This window comes from Giraffa tippelskirchi, chromosome 7 (genome assembly GCF_054371585.1).
Source record: "Giraffa tippelskirchi isolate mGirTip1 chromosome 7, T2T-mGirTip1v1.2.pri, whole genome shotgun sequence".
Classification (NCBI taxonomy): domain Eukaryota; kingdom Metazoa; phylum Chordata; class Mammalia; order Artiodactyla; family Giraffidae; genus Giraffa; species Giraffa tippelskirchi.
The window spans coordinates 98,061,144-98,080,580 of record NC_137281.1 but is presented as its reverse complement, the minus strand read 5'-3'; the positions used below and the strand labels follow the sequence as shown (position 1 = coordinate 98,080,580).

Genomic DNA, 19,437 nt, shown 5'->3' with positions numbered 1-19,437 from the left:
GACCCTTCCATAGCATGTAAACTGAAGGTACTTACCTCTAACAAAGAAGTGGCAAGCTGAATTTGTATAATATACTCAACATGAAGGCTCCAAATTAAATGAAAGATTACCTTGATAAGAAAGAAAATGTTCTTTAAAAAGCAGTGTTTTTATTTTAAGGTTCCCTCTAGACCTGAGTGTTTGCCCCCAGAAAAGGTAGAGAAAAAGTATGAAAGAGCAAGAGCTAATTCATTTCAGGAATAAATTTAGGATCTTAAAATTGGAGGTTTTTCTACTTCTGACTCCTCAAGAAAACTACTGGCACCACCTTTATTGTAAATTCCCATAGGACTTAGAGTTTATTGCCCTTCAGTCCAACTCTGAAATGCATGGCAATAAACTCCTATAGAAGGAGAGAGCTATCACCCTGATGGCATAGTTTTAATTTTTAACAAGTCCTTTGTTTCAGGACAACCTGATTCGAAGGCCGGCCTTGGGGTGCGTGTGGGTCATGCCTGGTGAGAATGCGCCAGTCCCCAGTTTCTTCTGTCCCGTCCTGATACTGTCAGTTACTTTTGTTCTGTTACTTAAACGTGAATTAGAATTCTCTCCCAAGACTTCATGTGCTGAGCTGCTCTGAGAATGAATGATGTTATGTTTCAAAGATTATTTCTTTCAACTCAGTTTTCCAAAGCTTATAACCAACACCTTCCAATTCCTGATTCTTCACCTAGATACCATAAAGTGATTTGGCAATTTATATATGACTTATATATGACTATGCAATTTATACTTATATATAAGAGAAAAGTCAATAAGGGGAAAAAAGATTCTGTCTCACTCAGCCTGTCCTTTTTGTTTAATGGACCTCAAAGTGAGAGCTTTAATCTACTCATAAAAATTTTTATTCTAAAATTTTTAAAAAATCTTTTTAAAACTAAAAATTGGCCAGTATTCTACATTTATGGTTAGTGCACCTGAAGCTCAGGTTCTGCTTATTGTAAGGCTTTGGCCTTCTCTTCACAAAGTAAGTTGATCGTTTATATGTGTGTGTGTGTATATATATATATATATGTATATATATTTATTTATTTTAGGATTTATTCCCAATTCTACCTCTCTTAAGTCATCTCTTTCTGACCAAGGGCATAGTCATTCTCTAAAATGTGGTATCTATAGAATTGACCCAACTTTTCAACAACAATTCATCCTTCATTAATGTTTCTGAAGCTTCTTTACAGCATGCTATTGTTGCCCACCTAGTGTTCTCATTCATGGGTCAGAAGATGTAGCTGTGAGTATGTGCTTTACTCCTGTTTTCCTTTTTGTTTTTGGGAACAGAACTGGGCTTTGAAAAGGATTCATTAAATGATATTTAGTGACATTAGTAAAATACAAACTTACATCCTTTTGAGTCTCACATCTTGTGGGGGTGGTCATTTCTCATTGCTTGTTTTTAGGATGACAGGCTAATTTGTTTTGTTCTTTTATTCCACAAATCCTGTAAATATGTCATCTAAGCAACTCAGTCTTCTTAAATTGTATAGAAACTGTGAATGTTACTATTTACTGTGATTTCTTTTTGTGTATGCTCTATTGGTTTAAGGATAGAATTTACCCATACCTCATAACATAAGGCCAGAAAACAAGTAAACATGGATACAGTAAGTATAAATATAAATTTCCATATGATTTATTGTTGTTCCTTGTACATAAGAAACAGTAATATACAACTTACACTGCTTTAGAATGTAAAATGGATAAAAATGTGTACAAAAAAGCACATTCCTAGAAAAGTATTGGCAAATAGTAAAAACAGGGAGGAGGGTAACAAGCAAAAAACAAATCAACAAAACAAAAAACGAACAATTCTTCAATTCAGTGTGCAAACATTTTATAAAAATAGAAATACTAACTCTACAGGCAGTATTTCCTGATAAATTATTTAAATAGCATATCTACACAATCTGAGATATCTATTCCAAAGGCAATGAGAAAATAATTTATAAAAATAAAGCAATGGTATACAAGATGATAGAAAAAAACAACTTTTAGAAAACGTATTTAACATTTCAATGCTATTTCCTTATTGGGAATACTTTTCTGCAAAGAATTTTTATACTATGTACAACATTGATTTTTTTTTTTTTTTAGGTACTACAGTAGCTTTAAGTTTGTTAGACACTTAAACTCTTTCTGTTTGATCCAAAAATTCTTTACTCAGTCACACAACAAATGAGGTAATATTTGTATACAAGTTTCACCTTTGTCATTTTTTACTTTTGGAAAAAGGCAAAAATAATAAATGTAGATGCTTTTCATCTCCCTGGAAATAGGCACAAGGGATGGGATAGGACAGTATTAATGGCCTCTTGGCTTTCTTTGCAAACTAAAAACACTTGCAAATGGGCAACCAAGTAATTCCACTAGGGAAAAAAAGTAAAAAAGAAGAATTCCAAATCATTCAAAGCACAAAGTGAAGAGCAGCTTGCTATGCTGGTTTCCTTGTGCCATTCCTGTGAAAGATTTGCTGATCAATCTCAACTACCTGCTCTCAAACACTTTCCATATGAAACCTAGATTCCAGGTAGAACAGAGTTAATAAATAATCTGTATTTACAATCTTACAGTCATAATGACTTGTAGCAAAGATGATATGGATAGTCCTTACGCTTCTTCCTGTTCCATGAATAGTCTTTCAGACAGCTCCCCCAGAATAAGTAAAAAATAAATAGTTTACATTGTAAAGTGTTTGTTTAAAACACCAGAAACTACAGTCCAAAAGAGACAACTGGAAAACTCCATGATATTCAGGAAAAAAGAGAGAAAAGGAATGTCTTAGTTGATCATTTTGTGCCTTTCTAACCATAAAAATACAAGCACGGGCTGCCTGTACCTTGGGAGGCAGCCTGGTGCTCACTGAGATGGTAGGTTTTCTTATTTTCCTGCTACATCTGCAGAAGCTACATCTGGAATACAACTGACAACTTCAATACAACCAAGCTGCGGCAGCCAGTACTGCCTTGTGCTAGTTTAACTCCGACTCCCTATTCTGGTCACTATAGGTGATGTGTTAAGGGGTGGAAATCTGGGAGGAAGTCCAGAAGCCAGTCTTTTCCTTCCTTCCCTGCTCCTATTTAAGTGCCTATTTATGTGGGTTAATCAGCTAACGCCGGTCAGCATCATGAAATCCAGCAATAGTCTTTCAATCCCCTGAAAATGATTTAGTACCAAAAATGTAACAGTTCCTCCATATTTTCTTCATACAATCGTCTCTTGGGTATGCATCCTCCCCTTTGGGCTTTGGCCCCCCGCCCCCCCCATTCCAGAGGGAGTAGGTCAGGGCTGGTTTTGTTTGTCAATTCTAGTGAGTCCTCCCTTCTCTCACACGCCTGAAAACACTTTGGAGTCCACTGCTCAGAGCTGGCCTCACAGTCGCATTCTGCTCTGACAAAAGCAGAGTGGGACAGGCACCTTCCAACCAAAGCATGTGGATACTTTTGCTTTTGCTTTTGCAAAAGCCAACCAAAGTCATTGTCTCCTTGGAAGATTCTTCTCAGTCAGAGGCTGAATGCAGGGTCTGATTTGGAAAATTGCATTTTCTTGAGGCAAGTCACATGTTCTAGGAGTCCACACTCATGCAAGCAGAGAGCAAAGGCAGGCAGCGAGGAGCAATCCTGGGGGTTTTCTAAAGCCCATGGTTCCAGAAGGTGCAATACCAGCATTGGTTATGATCAGTCTTTTGATCAACTTTTTGATGATTAGGAATCTGTGAAATAAATATATAAACACATAAATACATAAACTGAGTCACTGTCATCTTAATATCCACTAATACATTAACAACCTTGGCACAGCTCTACTTTTATAATGGCAAAAGTATATTTTAAGATTGGCAGTTTATAAAATTATACATTAATGTAAAATTACACATTAATGTAAAATTACACATTAATGTACACAAACTGTTGTTAGGTGTTTGATACAGCATAACCTTCCAGAACTTATGCTCTGCTTTCTAAGGCTTTCATTATTTCATTTTTATCACTGTGTCTTCAACAGCAAGAGAGAAATAGCCTCTCGCATGACTGGCATTCTTGATACTGGTCTGAACTAGGGATTTCAACTGTATATTCACTGTCATTTTGCGCCTACCTCTGCATTCATATTTCAGGTCGGAGAAGAACACCATTTCTTGAGAGAAGACGAACAAGCCTAGCCTACCGCCAGCATAGGTTTTGTCATAGATGGGTCCTGAGTCAGCCATGATTTTCTTCCCTTCATACATCACCACTCTGTGGGGAAAAAAGGAAATCACATTAGTGCCACCCTTGCTTTTGGTCCTCTCCTCTCTGCCTGTCAGTATGACTTAAGGGACATTTAATCAGAGCAATCTTACCTGATGAAACCTGTCTTTGGCCTGTGGCTCAGATGCCATCTGTAGGCAGTGAAGTCTTTCCAGCCAATGTGACGAGGGTCATGCCACAGTGTGCGCACCTGGAGGAAAAGGAAAAGCAAAGGTTGAAACAGCTTCATTATGAGATTTATGTTAGATTCCATGAAATGGAATGGTACTTGAAAGGTACTGAGTTGACCTAAATTAGAGGGCTGCAATGTAGGATTCTTTTCCAAGGGCTTTATCATTGGCTATGTAACCTTGAATGTACATATCAGCAAAAAGAAGGGACGTTGACATTTTTGTTTGTTTGAAGAGGCTAAAACTGTTTTAGCCTTTTGATCTGAAGTGAGCTACCCTCTCAGACACTAGGGTGGTTTTTACAATGCAGAGCTTAATACTACAGTTGGTGATGCTAGGAACTTGATGTCTGAGACTTTCTGGTGGGAGGCTTGGCCAAACACAGCATCCCTTCCCCTCCTGCAGGGCGTTGTTCTCACCTGGCCAGGGGTGTTCCCTGTGTGCCACAGGGCATTCCGCAGGTGCTCGCCAGGCCCCGTGGTGGAGTTCACAACCTTCACGGAAAGTCCAGAGTATCCCTGAGCCCTCGTGGGGTTGGTGTCCCAGTAGGATTGAGTGACTTGTTTCCACATCACAACATAGAAGCGGCTGCTGGACTGGTAGCCAAACACAAAGCCGGCATAGTCGTCATCCCTCTCGGTGTTGATGAAGAAGGTGCCGCTGAAGTCCACAGCATTAAATTCGTCATAACCTGGAAGAGGAGGCCACACCCAGGTTAAAACCTGCAGCCTTCAGGAGGTTCTCTGTCACATTCCGGCCATTTTTAGTACTCATGGGGACACATGCAACTGCCTGCTTTTACATTTGCTTCTTTCCCCTGTACACACTGGCCTTTCGTTTGAAGAACTCTTTACTCACCTACAGCAAGTCCAGGGTCACAGTTGACAGTCTGGACGAGTTCTTTACCCTGATGGCGTACAACCCAGTTAGGGTCATTCTGGGATGTCCCTTTGGGATCTAGAGGAATCATCTGGAATCGGCGGAAATCAGTCTCACTGATATCAACATTTTCGGGACAGATGTCATCAATGTCTGGCACCTTGTCCTGGTCAAAATCATCTTTGCAAGCATCACCTCGACCATCACCTAAGGGCAAAAAGGCAAGAGTTCAGTGAAATTCCAAAATATCATTACTGGTACCAGAAATTCACTGTCTTGTCAAAGTTAATATTTAGTCTCTTCATCCTCAAATGTATTCAGCTTTGTTTTTTTTATTTCCTCAATCCAGACAGCCATGGTTTCAGTTACTCTCTTTAAAAGTGGCACCAGTGACTCACCATCAGAGTCCTTCTGGTCAGGATTGGGCACCAGCCTGCAGTTGTCCCGGTCATCAGGAATGCCGTCATTGTCATCATCATGGTCGCAGGCATCGCCCTTCCCATCCTTGTCATGGTCAGCCTGGTTGGCATTGGGCACATAGGGACAGTTGTCCAGGTTGTTCTGGTGGCCGTCTTCATCAATATCCTGATTGTTGTCACAGGTGTCTCCAATGCGGTCTGAGTCAGAGTCAAGCTGAAAGAGACAGAGGGTAAGTTGGGATGTGAATCACTGATGCTAAAGAAAACTTAAGGAGATTCTCCAGTGTGTAATAAGACCAGTGAGGTTTCACATCTATATTAACAAATCTTAAGTGTTTTATTCTTGATCCTTGTTTTTATTAGACAGTTTTTAAAGGGATATTTGAGAGTTCTTTTAAAATAGAAAACTTTCTAAATAAAATTAAATAGAAAGCATCATTTCATCACTAAGGATAGAATGCCATATTAACTACTTATATCTTAATGATGAATTGAATGCTCTGGGTACAATTTATGTTCTATTCAAATTTTCAATTAGGAAATTGTTGACACGTCAACTTCTACTCCAGGTCATTAAATCATGGCAACATGGCACTGCTCTTCATACATACTGGGTAATCTGTATGGTGGGATAAATCATTTTCTTCTCTTTTAGGTATTTGGTTTTACACATCTAGTCCATAAGGATTGTCCAGTGTTGGCTCAGGTAAAGTCAAAATTCTAATTTTTTTCAAAACCATATTTCTCACAGTACCTTTTTTTACATTATTCAGTACATATGGAATGCTTACAGACTATTTATACACAAATTACAATTTTGCTTGCCAGGATTTATGCTCTTTGCCATTAAGATTTTTACATGATTCATTAATTGTTAAAAACTGTATTATTATCTGAAGAACCAACACCTTATCCAGGGAGGTTAAATGGCATTGATGTTTAATTTACAGTAAGAATCAAATTCAAAACAGATGACCCTCAATGCCATTTGATCAAGAATGCTATCCCAAATCATTCATGCTTTCCCCTATTTCCCCTATTGCCCCAGAGCAGTTCATCCTGGTGCTTTTTGTTTTAGAGAAAGTCATAAGAGCAAATATTAGGAGAGTTTCTGGATTTCTCCAGAAATTAGCTGGATTTATCATTTCTTGAATCTTTTAAAAATATTTGCATTTATAAAAAGGTGGTTTCTAAATTTCCAGAATAATGGCTTTTAGGAAAAAAAAAGCCTTAAGTTTCACACCAAGAAAATAATGATGAGCAATTACACCAGAAAAGAAACACCTTCAGACATGGAACTTGTTCTGGCTATGTCTGTTTGCAGCACTCCCTAGCACCGGTATAGAATTATCTGTTTGCAATGCCAAAACACTTGAAGAATGACAAAGAAACAGGGATTTCTCCAGTTTGGGAAAATATTTTTAGTTTGATTTTCTTGCAGTCAGATTATATCATGAGCCATGAAAATGGCTGTTTTATCTTGCTTAGGGATATTTTCCTCCATCTCTTAGTTTCAAACATGATTAATATTCCTGTACAGTTGTCAGTCACAGATTTCTGCTTTGTATAATTTATCTTAACAATGGTAGATTCCACTGAGCAAATCATGTGGGCTTCTTATAGAGGATAAGATTGAAGTTACAAGACTGTGATGCTAAAGACCTATGGAACTCTGCAAAGAGCTTAGGTCAGGCAAACTGTTCACATGAAAATGTTGTAATTGGCTGTGAGATCACTGATAGCCATGGTAATGAAAGTGTTTGAACTTAAACTCTTCTATTTTTTAAAGAGTCTTAGAAAGGGATATTCTAACAGTTTACTGAAAGATTCTGAAAGGAATCTACCTACCTGGTCTGGATTGTGTTCCAGGGGGCAGTTGTCACACTGATCACCAACCCCATCCATGTCAGTGTCTTTCTGGTCCACATTGTAGACATACTGGCAGTTGTCCCGTTCATTGAGGATACCTGCAGAGAACATGGGACAGGTAAGAGCTGGAATCTTTAGCCTCAGCTGTTTCAACCAGACTGCACATTAATAGCCAGTGCTGTTCAAGGCTGAGAGCTGAATGCCATCACAGCTGCCTACGGGCTGGCTGGAATCAGGAAGCACCTTACCGTCCCCATCAATGTCAGCTGCACAGGCGTCTCCTTCCCCGTTGTTATCTGTGTCAGCCTGGTCTGGGTTGTGGTTGTAGGGGCAGTTGTCACAGCGGTCTCCCACATCATCTCTGTCATAGTCATACTGGGCTGGGTTGTAATGGAATGGACAGTTGTCCTGTCAAGAGAAGAAGCAGAGCATTGTACAACTTAGTCCATGAAACTAGCCTCAAATCACATGCATAATATATACGTAACTGTGAAAATCTGCAACAATCATTTTCTACTTGGTGGATATACTAAGTCCCCTGTAAAATGATCACTGCAAAAGTTAAAAGCCAGGACATAATGAATGAAAAATGAATTTCTGTTGGTTATGAGTCAGTGAGATGTAAATAGAAACTCAACATCTCCACTCTCAGTGCACGCAGAGAAAACCTTACTGTGACCCAGAGAAGACATTTGAAGCCAATATGGGGAGCAAAGTGTCATTTGTTCACACACTGTAACTTTTTGCTCCAACTAGGGGAAGGGCAGGCTGTGATGAAAAACAAAGTCCTCATTTAAAAATTCTCTTGGCAACATCTATATCTGAAAACTACAGAATCACAATGAATAATTTCTGATGACTAGATATCAGTAATTTTGTTGAATCTTTAAGGGTTACAGGCTGTTGCTGAACACAAAAGCTGAAAGAGGAATGGAAAACAATTTTACCCTGTCATCTGGAATCTTATCATTGTCATCGTCATCATCACAGGCATCGCCAATTCCATCCTTGTCATAGTCTTCCTGCCCTGAGTTGGGAAGGTTGGGGCAATTATCCTGGAAGGAGAAGACACATTGCAGCTGCAGTTTGCAAGCCTTTTGCTCAGCTCATGCACTACAGCGTGCGCCGAGACACTGCAGACAGAACTGAATGCTGCTCTGTGACAGCAAGTATTTTCAATGGGAAGACAAAAAAGTTTGCTTGGAGGATACACATACACACACACACACACACACACACACACACACACACACACACACACATACTTTGTATAAATGCTCTAAACTTTATATATACCGGGAACACAGGTCATGCTCTGCTGGCATTTGGTAGAGAAGTGAACTCTTTTTGGACAACATAATCGACTGTGGAACACAACTGCCCAAAGGGCCTGCCCCATTCATGTTCTTGGCACCAAGTGATTTAATAAGAATTAGTGTTCCTCTGCCTTTGGATGATTTAATCTTTCCATTCCATTACCAAAGTTTAAGCATTTAAAATTCCTTAGCTCATTCCCTTGATAAGGGTTTTCTGGAGGCGGATGAGGGCAGGGCTACCTTTTTGCAGTGGTAAGTTGCATTGGCCACGCACACCAGGTCCTCGTTGGGCCAGCCGTCTAGGTCTGTGTCCTCCCCACAGATGATGCCATTGCCAGCGTAGCCAGGCTTGCACTCACAGCGGTACATGGGGTCGCTGTAGTGGCCCAGGTAGTTGCATTTGGCGTTCTTATTGCAGTCGTGTGTCCCGTCTGTGCAGGGGTTTCGGGGCTTGCATACCTGAGGGTACAACATTCTGACATTAAAGCAGAGCCTTGGAGGGTCCCCAGCTCCCCACTGCCTCTGGACAGAGATCCATGGGAAGAGTGCGAGTCCTCCCCACCCTCCCCTGGGAAAGTCAATGCCAGGTTATAGGCTGACATGGCTTTATGTGTGTTTTCCTTGAAGTTGCACATCACCCTGGCACTTACGAGTCCATCCGCTCACAACTTACTCCAGAGCAGCATGGTCAAATGTGATGGACCAATTTTCTCTGCTGGATGAACAATTCATTTTCTAGTCCTGTTTCTAAAAGCTAGACTGACACTCACCCCCCTCCCCATTTTCCTTGAAGGGTGTGAGATGACATTCCCCCCTTTCGTGGCTATCTCAGCCAAGGACACCCTCCCTCACTCCCATCTACTAGTCCTCTCTGCTCTACCTGTTTGTTGGTGGTGGCATGTTCCACACCCCGGCCGAAGGGCTGCGAGCCAGTGAAGCGCGGTGGGCAGGGCAGGCAGTTGTAGCCGGGGTCTGTGTTCTCACACCTGTGCTCTCCATTGTGGTTGAAGCAGGCATCAGGGACTTCTTTGCACTGTGGAAGAAACAGGGTTGTTCATGTTTAGAGAACACTGCCACAAGAAATGACCAAGGCAGATGAGGTGCTTTCCTAGGTCTGGTAGCTCCCAGCTCCTCACCTCATCAACATCTTTGCACTCGACGCCGTCTCCACTGTAGCCTGGGGGACAAGCACCACACTTCCAGCTGCCATCAGGGTAGCTGGTACACTGGACGCCAGCAAAGCAGGGATTGGATAGGCATCCATCTGAGATAAGAGTGACAGGCAAACATGGGTCTCAGCTGCTGTTACTGCCATTCTGGTCACTTAAATGGGGGTGTAGTATTGCAGGGTCTGTGTAACTGCTAACTTATGAGATTATGTTATCCATCTGGCATTTTAATCAAACCACTCAGGACCATCCAAGTTGAACCCCCATGAATGCTGACCATGCCATTAAGTGGTTTTGTCCTGGCTGCCCGGGCTGTGTGGCTTACCAATGGGACAGTCCTGCTTGTTGCAGATCTGGTTTTCTGTCACATCACCAACACAGTCCTTGCCTCCAAACTGGGGTGTGGGGTTGTTGCAGAGCCGGCTACGTTTCTGTACCCCTCCTCCACAGGTGACAGAACAGATGTCCCATGGTGACCAGGGTCCCCAGCCTCCATTGACTGTAAGAAAATGAACCACAGGCCAAAGCTAAGACCAATTTTCAAACACTTTACCTTCACAGGAGACTCTCCCGAGTGTGTTCAAGAAACCTCCATGACCCTGACACATGGTAAGGATGTCTGGGAAGAGGGTGAGTCTGAAATGGTTCTATTTGTCGTTAGAAGAAGCTGCTGTGCCCAGCAGGACTGTGCTTCTGTTAGTTTCCCTAGGAAGCAACCTTCCCCGATCCATGACCCACGGATGCCAGGCAGCCAGCGGGGTGGAGCTGCCAGCATCATGCCAGGTGATGCATGCACTTACTGGGGCAGGAGTCTTTCTGGCAGGCTTTGGTCTCCCGGGCTTTGCCCTCACATGGCTTCCCATTCATCTGGGGGCTGGGGGAGTTGCAGAGCCGGATCCTTGTGATCACACCATCTCCACATGTTACGGAACAAGATGACCATGGGGACCAGTGGCTCCAGCCGCCATCCTGTTTAACTAAAGGACAAACCTGATGGTTATATGGTGCTTCCCACAAGCCAAGCTCTATGTTAACACTTTAAATGCATCCTCTAAACCAAATCTTCAAACTCACCAAACTAAAAGTCTTTAAACTATTTTCACCCCCAATTTACAGATAAGGAAAGAGCCTCAGAGAGGGTAAGCTGGGCTCAAGGGTGCACAGATAAGGCAGAGAACTGGGCTTAGATCAGAGCCTAGAACCTGTGCCCTCAACCACTGTGCTCTGGAGTTGCTGTTGGTGACAACAAGGTCAAATCAGGTCCCCACATCCCCAAGTGGCCAAACACTTACATCTCTTGTCACACTCCTGGATGTGGCAGGTCCGCGTCTGCACAGAGGAGCCCTCACATCTGTTGTTGAGGCTGTCGCAGGAACGGCCACGCTGCTGGATTCCATTGCCACAGGTCACAGAGCAAGAGGTCCACTCAGACCACGGGGACCAGCCATCGTCTGCAGAGTCGCTGGCTGCTGAGCAAATGGGTGCATTTAGTGTGTTATCATGAAAACAAGCTATTCTTTGGGCTGCTCTGCTCAGGACTTTCTTCCCATGCCAGATAGTGAAAAGCAATATATTTGTTAGGACAATGGCCAAGGGGTCATTCTGTGCACAGCTTTGGGGTAATTGCATGCTTTGCCTGGGTCGGTACAGCTGAACCTTTCCCCTACATACGTTTCTAGTCATCCTCGCCTCCTTCCTCCAGTCTGCATTTCAAATGAGTTTCCCTTTTTTGACTTAAGATGTCTTGGTAGGCATTTCCAGCCCCAGGCTTCCAAGAATACTTGGGTTTTAGGCAACTTATAGGAGTCACTTCTGTCTTTCAGGAGAGCAAGAGACCCATGTGTTTGGCAGATGAATCTGAAGGCCGCGGAGCCGCTGTTGGCTCTGGCCCTGGATCAGTCATGAGGTCAGTCAGCGGGTTGCTCCTCTCACCCTAGCATTTGGGGCCTTTTCCGCACATATTTTCATAAGAGGGAAGTGTGTTTGTTTACCATCTGCCCAGGCGCCATGACTACAATCACGTCCTATATCCGATAGGAGACAGAGAACTTGTTTTCTCTTGCCATCAGTTGGAAGTTTTCCTAGTAATCCCTGACTCAAAATTCAGCGCTCCACTAGCCCCAGCTAGCCTTGTTCCCTTTAACCCACATCTGAAGTGAATGCTGAACAGAAAGCGATGTACAAATGATTATGACAGCTCCAATGTCACTGACATCTCTGAAGGGAACTGGTTCTTCTGAGCTGTGATCTGCGTGTGTAGAAAACGGGGAGTGGGGGAGGTGTGTGTGTGGATGTGAAGGGTGAGTGACACTTTCCTGTTTTATGCATCTTAGTTGTGATAAATCATTTCTATGACTTGTACTTACTACAGTGTCTCGGCAAAGTGATTAATTATACTGGCAGCAAAACCCAGGGACTGGGTACCATGGAACAATACAATTTCTTACAGAGCCATGAGACTCAAACTACTATTTTTAATTAGATCTCCTATGCCTGTAGATAAAATGGGTAGAACTTTCAGGCCCAGTTAAGTCCATCAATTTCTCCAGTGAGCAGATTTTTCTTGACTCTAGGCCATAAGGTCAGATTCTAAATTCAGTCAACTTAAAGCTATTGCTGCTACCAATTCATCTCTTCTTTTCTCAAAGCACAGAATCATACTCAATAAACTATACTAAGATTATTGTCTACATCATAATCCAGGGGGGTAATTAAGTTTAATCATAATGGCATTTTTGGCTCTATATAGCAGACAAGCCATCAGTTAACCAGATGCTGCAGCAAGAAACTGAATGAAAACATGTGACAGAGATGGGACTGGTATTCCAGCATTATGTACAACCGATCCAGTCGCTGAAGCATGGTTATACAATTTTAGGAACTTACGCCAGCACCGTGGGCAGCATTCTCCATCAGGAACTGTGGCATTGGAGCAGGGCATGATGGGACAGGACACTTTTTTGCAGATGGTAACTGAGTTCTGCAGGGCAACAGTGAAGGAGAAATGGGTACTAAGCATATTGCAAGCAGAAGCGTACATGCTGAAACATTCCAATTACAAGTTGAAGTGTCGTCTGGGCTATAAACACTCTAGTGGAATGATTTTAATGAAAGATCTGCCTGTCTTTTGGCAGCTGCCAGTACTGCAGAGACAGTTCTAGTGCTGGTTACTTGTCACTCCATCCCTCTAGAATTCTCAGTTGCCACTTAGTCACTTCTTCATGCACAGAACAGCATGAATTTATGCAATTGGAACCACCTAATATCATGAGCCAGATTTGTTACTCTGTGTCTAAAATCAAACTCCTGAAACTCAGCCAGGACTTTAAAATTTTTAAATTACATCTTTATGGGGAAAAGAAGACCAATGAGCATCTTACTTTCTCGTATATAAATATGGCTTTATATAATATTGGACAAGAATGGGAATTTAGTAAAGGTGGCTCCCAAATCCGGCAATCCATGATTTGTATTTAAGCTTGACTTTGCTCAATGAGCCAGGTAACACCCCCCAAACCCCTCTGCCCCTGGCATTGGGTAGGGGGTGAGCCAGAAGGACACATACGCTACAGGAAGTACCATCTGAGGTAAGTGGATAGTTCTAATGATGTTGGGCTAAGTGATCTGAACAGCAATCAGTACTGTATTAAAGAATCTCCATGTCATAGCTGAATATCAATCAGGTTGGGAGGAAAAAGTTCCAACTCAGTTTTACTTACCTGATATTCAACACTTAGCTCTTGAACTAAATCAGGTAAGTTACTGAGATATTTAAACAGATACATTCTTTTAGATATTATACTTAGCCTGGGATATAATTAAGACTTTGAAAACCTCTGAGCATTTAAACGATTTTATCGATGTCATAACTGCATCTTAAGAAAAAGACACCACTTGGGTTTCTGGCTATGGAACATGAAAAGAGCCTCCGCAGCCATCTGGATCTTTCTTCAGAGAGTGTGCCACCAATTCGTGTTTCAGTCTGTTGAGAGCCTTACCTGGCAGCGACACTCAGTGCAGCTGTCCACTGTCCACTCCTCACCAGTCCTGTACTGGACTCCGTTGTGGTAGCAGAGTGGGGGCCTCCTCAGCTCATTGGCCAGCTCTTTGTTCTCTTCGGTCTAAAACGGGGGAGAAAGGTTATTAGCATCTAGCCTCACTGTCAGTCCCTCAGCATCATTGGGGCTACACATGCAGGGGCTCCTGCTAACAGGCGGGGGGTGGAGGCCACTGACCACTTTGCGGATACTGTCCTGCAGTGTGGTCACAATGGTGCGTAGACCCCTGAGCTCCAGGACCATGCTGGACAGCTCGTCACATGAGATGCCACAAATGGCTTGCAGGTCCTTTGTCTTGTGGCCAATGTAGTCGGTGCGGATGGCAGGGCTGGACCCATTCACCACGTTGTTGTCAAGGGTGAGAAAGACACTGGTAGCTGCCAAGGAACAAAGGAACACAGTGAGGAAAGTAGGAGAATATCTTCATGTAGATGCTTCCACTAGGCAGCCCCTAGGCATCCTAACTGTAAAAGACATTTCATTTTGGGTGAGGGATGCAAAAGGAGGGGACCGTTGAGTGTGGAAAACTGTTTGAGGTCACCTTTATATAAAGGTAGCTATGTTACCTGGGGTAATTTATGCACAATCACCATTGCTTAAGTTTCTCAGCTTATTTTGGGTGGAATGCCCTCACTTTCCCCATATGCCCTAAAAACAGAGGGATACTTACAGCTAGAGCAGCCTTTGTTCCTGAGGATGTCTTCTGGTGTGGTTCCAAAGACGAACCTTACATTCTGCAGCACCCCCTGTGAGCAGAGGATACACACCGTTTGTAGACTGTTGGTGGGGGCCGAGGGGTCAGTGGGAGGGGGGACTGTTTATGCTAGAAGAGCACACAACAGATGTTCTAAAATTTGAAAAGAACTCCCTTTCAAGATCACCGTGTCAAAATAACACACCAAATAACTGTTGGCCAATTGCCAAATTCACAGGAATTGCAAAATAACTTCAAAAATCTTAATTGTATCTTCTGCCAAGTCTGCAGTCTTTTACAAAGAATTCAGTTATCGGCCTATTTGGGGATACAGGAAATGGAATCTGATATTGAGACCGGAGGATACAATGACACTCTCCAGTGTCAAACAGTTAAATGTGGGACTTTCAAAGCCACAGACACAAAGATCTAGCGGTTTAAGCAAGGAGAACACTGCAGCAGCAAATAGCCACTATTTTAATCTTTTCTTTGGGATTGGTTACATCCCCATGAGGAAGCAAATAGCAAAGTGGTATTTATCCTGCTCATAAAAAGTATCAACTTCAAGCAATATTATGCATTTGAAATTATTTTCTTGCAAAGAGCATAAGGAGTATTTAAGGTTTGAACAGGCAGTAACAGGAAAACCATTTCTTGTTTCCTTTAGAGGTTTTCAGTGTCTGATCCCTAGAACACCAGCACCAACCTCACCTTGGACCCGGTTAGAAATGTATATTATCAGGCCTCATCCCAGACCTACTGAATCCAAAACTCTAGGGGTGGGATGGAGCAGTATACATTTTAGTAAGCTCTCCAGGTGATTCTGATGCTCCCTACTGTGTAAGAACCACTGCTTTAGTGCACAGGCATTATTTCCTATACTGGAACCCCTGCCTCTCCTGTTATCACACTCCTGGTCATAAGCTGCCTAGCAGTCGACCCCGTGGATCAGGAATCGAAGTGGCCTTACCTGGAAATTGTCATTGACACCTCCTTTGGCAATGCGGAGTCTGGCGATGCTGGGCAGGTCCCTGGTGAAGATGCTCTGGATGGGGACATCCAGCTCTGCATTCTCCATCTTCTCACAGTCGATGTACAGCTGGGCCCTGTCCTCCTGCACAAACAGGGTGATGCTCTTCCACTGGCCAGTCGCCAGGAGTGCTTCTTCCACCGACACCACGTGCTGCTTCCCCTGCACGGTCAGGCTCAGGTCCAGGGTGCCCGCCTTGCCATTGGAGACCACGCTGAAGACCTGGCCAGAGTGGTCTTTCTGCTCCACGGCCAACAAGGTGCCCCGGGTCTTCTTCATTTGCCTCAGGGAGGCCAGGAGGAGGAAACCTTTCTCCGCCCGCACAGCATCCACTAGGTCTTGGAACTTCTTGTCAGGCACAGGGGGGATCAGGTTGGCATCCTCGATACGGAAAGCTGGGCTAGAAGGGTCAGGACCCTTCACCAGTCGGCGCCCAGAGCCCTTGCGGGCAGCTCCGGTGAGTTCAAAGATGTCAAACACACTGTTGTCTCCCCCAGACTCTGTCAGACAAGAGCAGGACACATGGTGAGCTCTGGGGGCTCAGCTCTGGGGGTGGGGGTGAGGCAGAGGGCTGGAATGAAAGCTCTTGACAGCCACTGGAAGAGCTAAACTAAACGCCACAGTCAGAGGGAACCGGCATCCTGAGGTTTGGTCAGGGCTCAGGCGAGAAGCAGCTGAGAGGAGCGAACAGGGAGGGAAGCGCACCTGGGGTAACCCGATCTCCTCCTCTTCCCTCCCCCCCACAGGGTATTATACAGACTCACCTGGAATGCGGCTGGAGCCGCAGACATGCAACAGGAGCAGGACACCGAGTCCCCAGGCCAGCCCCATGGTGGAGCTATTTGTGCCCAGCAAGGAGCCTGCGGCAAGAAGCACGGAGCCCAGGGTCAGAGGCTGCCACGCAGGGAGTGTGGGCAAAAGCTGGCTGACCTTGGGGCTGGGGCCCTGGGGACCCCCCTTTGGGCCCACATTTGCTGGAAGGAGGGGCAACCGTATTTACTTTGGAGTGAGCATCAGGAAGAAAGAGTTGAGGGGAGATTACCACTTTAAAGAGGTGGTGAGGGCAAGACCAACCCCTGGGGAGGGGCTTTTTTTTTGAAAAGTTAAGGTTAAACACTGGACCAGGAGATGTAGTTTAGGGGCTCAGGGAGGCACAGTCCTTTTCTAGAGGACTGATAGGACTTGGGGAAAAGAAGAAAATCTTGGGGTGCCCTGGTAGGTTAGTCTGTGAACCCCAAGGCTGGAGAGGATGGCTCTAGAGCCCTTCCACAAGAAGGGTCTCCCAGAGGCTGGGAGCGACAGTACGGGGAAGGCAGAAAGTATTGAGATCCGGGGTCCCGGAGGCGCTGAAGCCTGGGAGCTCCAGGTGGCTGGCCAGGGCAGCACTCGTCCTCGGCGGCCGCCCGGGACTCCTTACCTGTGCGGACGCGGAGGCAGCGGCCGGGGCCGGCGACAAGGGCGCAGCGAAGGGATGGAGCGCTGGAAAGGCGCGGGGTGGAGGCCGTGGATTCGGAGGCTGCGGCTGGGACAGCTCGCCAGGGTGGGCTCTCGGCGGCCGGCCCGAGTGCAGTGGCTGGCGAAGCGGAGGAACCGCGCGCTTTTAAAGGGGCGCTCACATTCCTGGGGTTTCCTCTGACCAATAGGAGGCCGCGGGGCAGGAAGCGGGAGGGGGGCCAGTCTGGGTTCCTCTCTCCGCCCCCCGCTGCCTGGCGCACAACTTTCCAGCTAGAAGGTGAAGGGGGGCCGCGGGGGTCGGGGCCTAGGAGCACTGAAACTTCTCAGAAAAATAGGTGCCCGCCCACGCGGCCTTGGCGCTCACGGGCTCAGCACTTTGGCTCTGGCGCCGAGCGGTCCCAAGCCTTCTGTGCGCATCCCGAGCCGACGGGGCCCTGGTCCCCCAACCCAAGTCCCTTAGAGAGGCTTTCAGGCAAAGTCGTCCCCTTGAATGCCTGCGCGACGGCTGAAGGGTGGACACTTGGGGAGCGAACCCGTTTGTACAGAAAAAAATAAGCCCAACGGGGTAAATGGGACCAAGAGGGAATCAGTAGTTGAAGGAGTTCCCTCTTGGGTACTGGTTGACCCTCGTCCATCCATCCAGGTGGTGTGGGGACCACGGGACCCGCTTAGCGCCGCGCCCCTGCCCTCGCCCCACGCCTGCCCTCCGCATGCCCCCCGATGGACGTGAGTGGGTGGCGCACTGGCCAGCAGTGCAGGTACCGGGCTCGGCTTCCCATGCGCGTCTGGGCAGCCTTTCCGCTGGGTCTTGCCACCCGAGTCCTCGCGAAAGTGCCATCTCCCAATTGCTGCGGCGCTTCCACGGCTGGCCGCTTGGGGGCGATGCGCGAATTCTGATCAAGGGGACGCGAGAGGGCAGCTTCTTTCTAGTCAGGAATGTTAAGGAAACTTACTCTTACCCACTTTCCTAAAGCCAAATTGGAAATTGTGTCTTGAAAAACAGTTTTTTGTGCCCACTCGTGCTGCTTAACGTGACTCCTGGTTGGAGGATTTGCAGCACCATCTGGCTCCAGGGTCTTGAACTATTTACAGAATAGACTCATGGAGTAATAAATTACCTTCTTCCTATCATTTTATTTCCTTTTTCTCCTCCCTCCCTGAACGTTCTTTTCATTTTTAGGCTCCCGAAACTGAGGTGTGGGTTACATTTCTGTGGGTGCACCAACTGCCATGAGTGCTGCCGCTTGCTTAATGCTTCTGTCATTGGAAGTCTGGTGTCCAAGCCACCTTCCCAAGCCAGCATGACTCCAGCTGCCTGGAATTCCATTCATCTCTTCGGCTGGGACGTCAGCAGCCACACTTCCCCTGCTGTGATCCCAGACTATCAGGCTGGCCCTGGGACCCAGGGCGCAGGTAGTAGCTTCACCAAATAAGGATCTCAGCCACGGGCCAGGGGAAGCCCTAGGGTTCACTTCCCTCCTTAGCATTCACACCTGGCCAGATTCCCAACACCCACACGTGTGTAAACATTCATCCAACTGGCAATTTCACTTTTCTTGTGTGGGAGTGTTGTGTGACAAGGGGCATGTGGGTGACGGAGTGTTTTCTAGTTACTCAGTACACAGCAAACACCTCTAGTAGATGACAACTATGTTCCTAAGACAGTTGTTTGTTGCTTAAGTAGTTACTAAACCTGACAGATTTCACATGCTGGGAGACTGAAATAAAAGCCTCTATTGGATGATTAGTCAAATCAGATTACTGTCGTGAAAGTCCTAGGTAATGATTCATCAAACAGATCTGACAATTCCAGAGTCAGCAGCCATACACTCCCCTCCCTTTCCTTCTCCTTCCTAGCATCCTGTTAGCTCCTTGAAAAGTGACTTTTCTTCTTTCTTTTCTTTCTTTTTTTCTCCCTTGCTACCGATAATATCAGGTACTTAGGAACAGTTTTCAGAAGATGGTCTGATGGTCCCCTGCTCCTCTGGCCTACTTGTTAATTTTATATAGATGAATGCAGGGTTTAGGGGCCACAAGAGGCGCACAAAAGCAGGATACATTGCCCCTTTTAGATCATGTCCTCCTATAGGCT

General features: G+C 45.2%; 2 protein-coding genes across 4 annotated transcripts in view; one reads left to right on the top strand and one right to left on the bottom strand.

The window, feature by feature from the left end:
• Positions 1-1,650: 1,650 nt before the first annotated feature.
• On the bottom strand, positions 1,651-16,739 carry THBS1 (thrombospondin 1). 2 transcript variants are annotated; one of them, XM_081507133.1, is made up of 21 exons: positions 16,655-16,739; positions 15,831-16,390; positions 14,837-14,912; positions 14,344-14,543; positions 14,107-14,229; positions 12,995-13,088; positions 11,401-11,577; positions 10,909-11,085; positions 10,434-10,607; positions 10,076-10,203; positions 9,820-9,972; positions 9,180-9,398; positions 8,571-8,678; positions 7,872-8,031; positions 7,603-7,721; positions 5,734-5,968; positions 5,315-5,542; positions 4,876-5,147; positions 4,379-4,476; positions 4,135-4,274; positions 1,651-3,748 (listed from the first exon to the last, which is right to left on the bottom strand). In XM_081507133.1, the coding sequence occupies exons 1-21, from the start codon at positions 16,719-16,721 to the stop codon at positions 3,741-3,743; spliced, it is 3,516 nt and encodes a 1,171-aa protein (XP_081363259.1). In that variant the 5' UTR covers positions 16,722-16,739; the 3' UTR covers positions 1,651-3,740. The 2 variants fall into 2 exon arrangements, with proteins under 2 accessions (XP_081363259.1, XP_081363260.1); XM_081507134.1 differs by having other exon boundaries at positions 11,401-11,574.
• The window catches only part of LOC145512772 (uncharacterized), a 190,105-nt gene continuing 176,352 nt past the window's right edge, over positions 5,685-19,437 (top strand). For both annotated transcript variants that reach the window (XM_081507156.1, XM_081507157.1), the window contains exons 1-6: positions 5,685-5,848; positions 5,937-5,984; positions 6,410-6,460; positions 10,670-10,717; positions 11,932-12,014; positions 16,637-18,758. In XM_081507156.1, coding sequence (XP_081363282.1) covers positions 17,140-17,526 — 387 coding nt within the window. In that variant the 5' untranslated portion in view covers positions 5,685-5,848; positions 5,937-5,984; positions 6,410-6,460; ... (1 more) ...; positions 11,932-12,014; positions 16,637-17,139 and the 3' untranslated portion in view covers positions 17,527-18,758. The remainder of the gene's footprint in view (positions 5,849-5,936; positions 5,985-6,409; positions 6,461-10,669; positions 10,718-11,931; positions 12,015-16,636; positions 18,759-19,437) is intronic.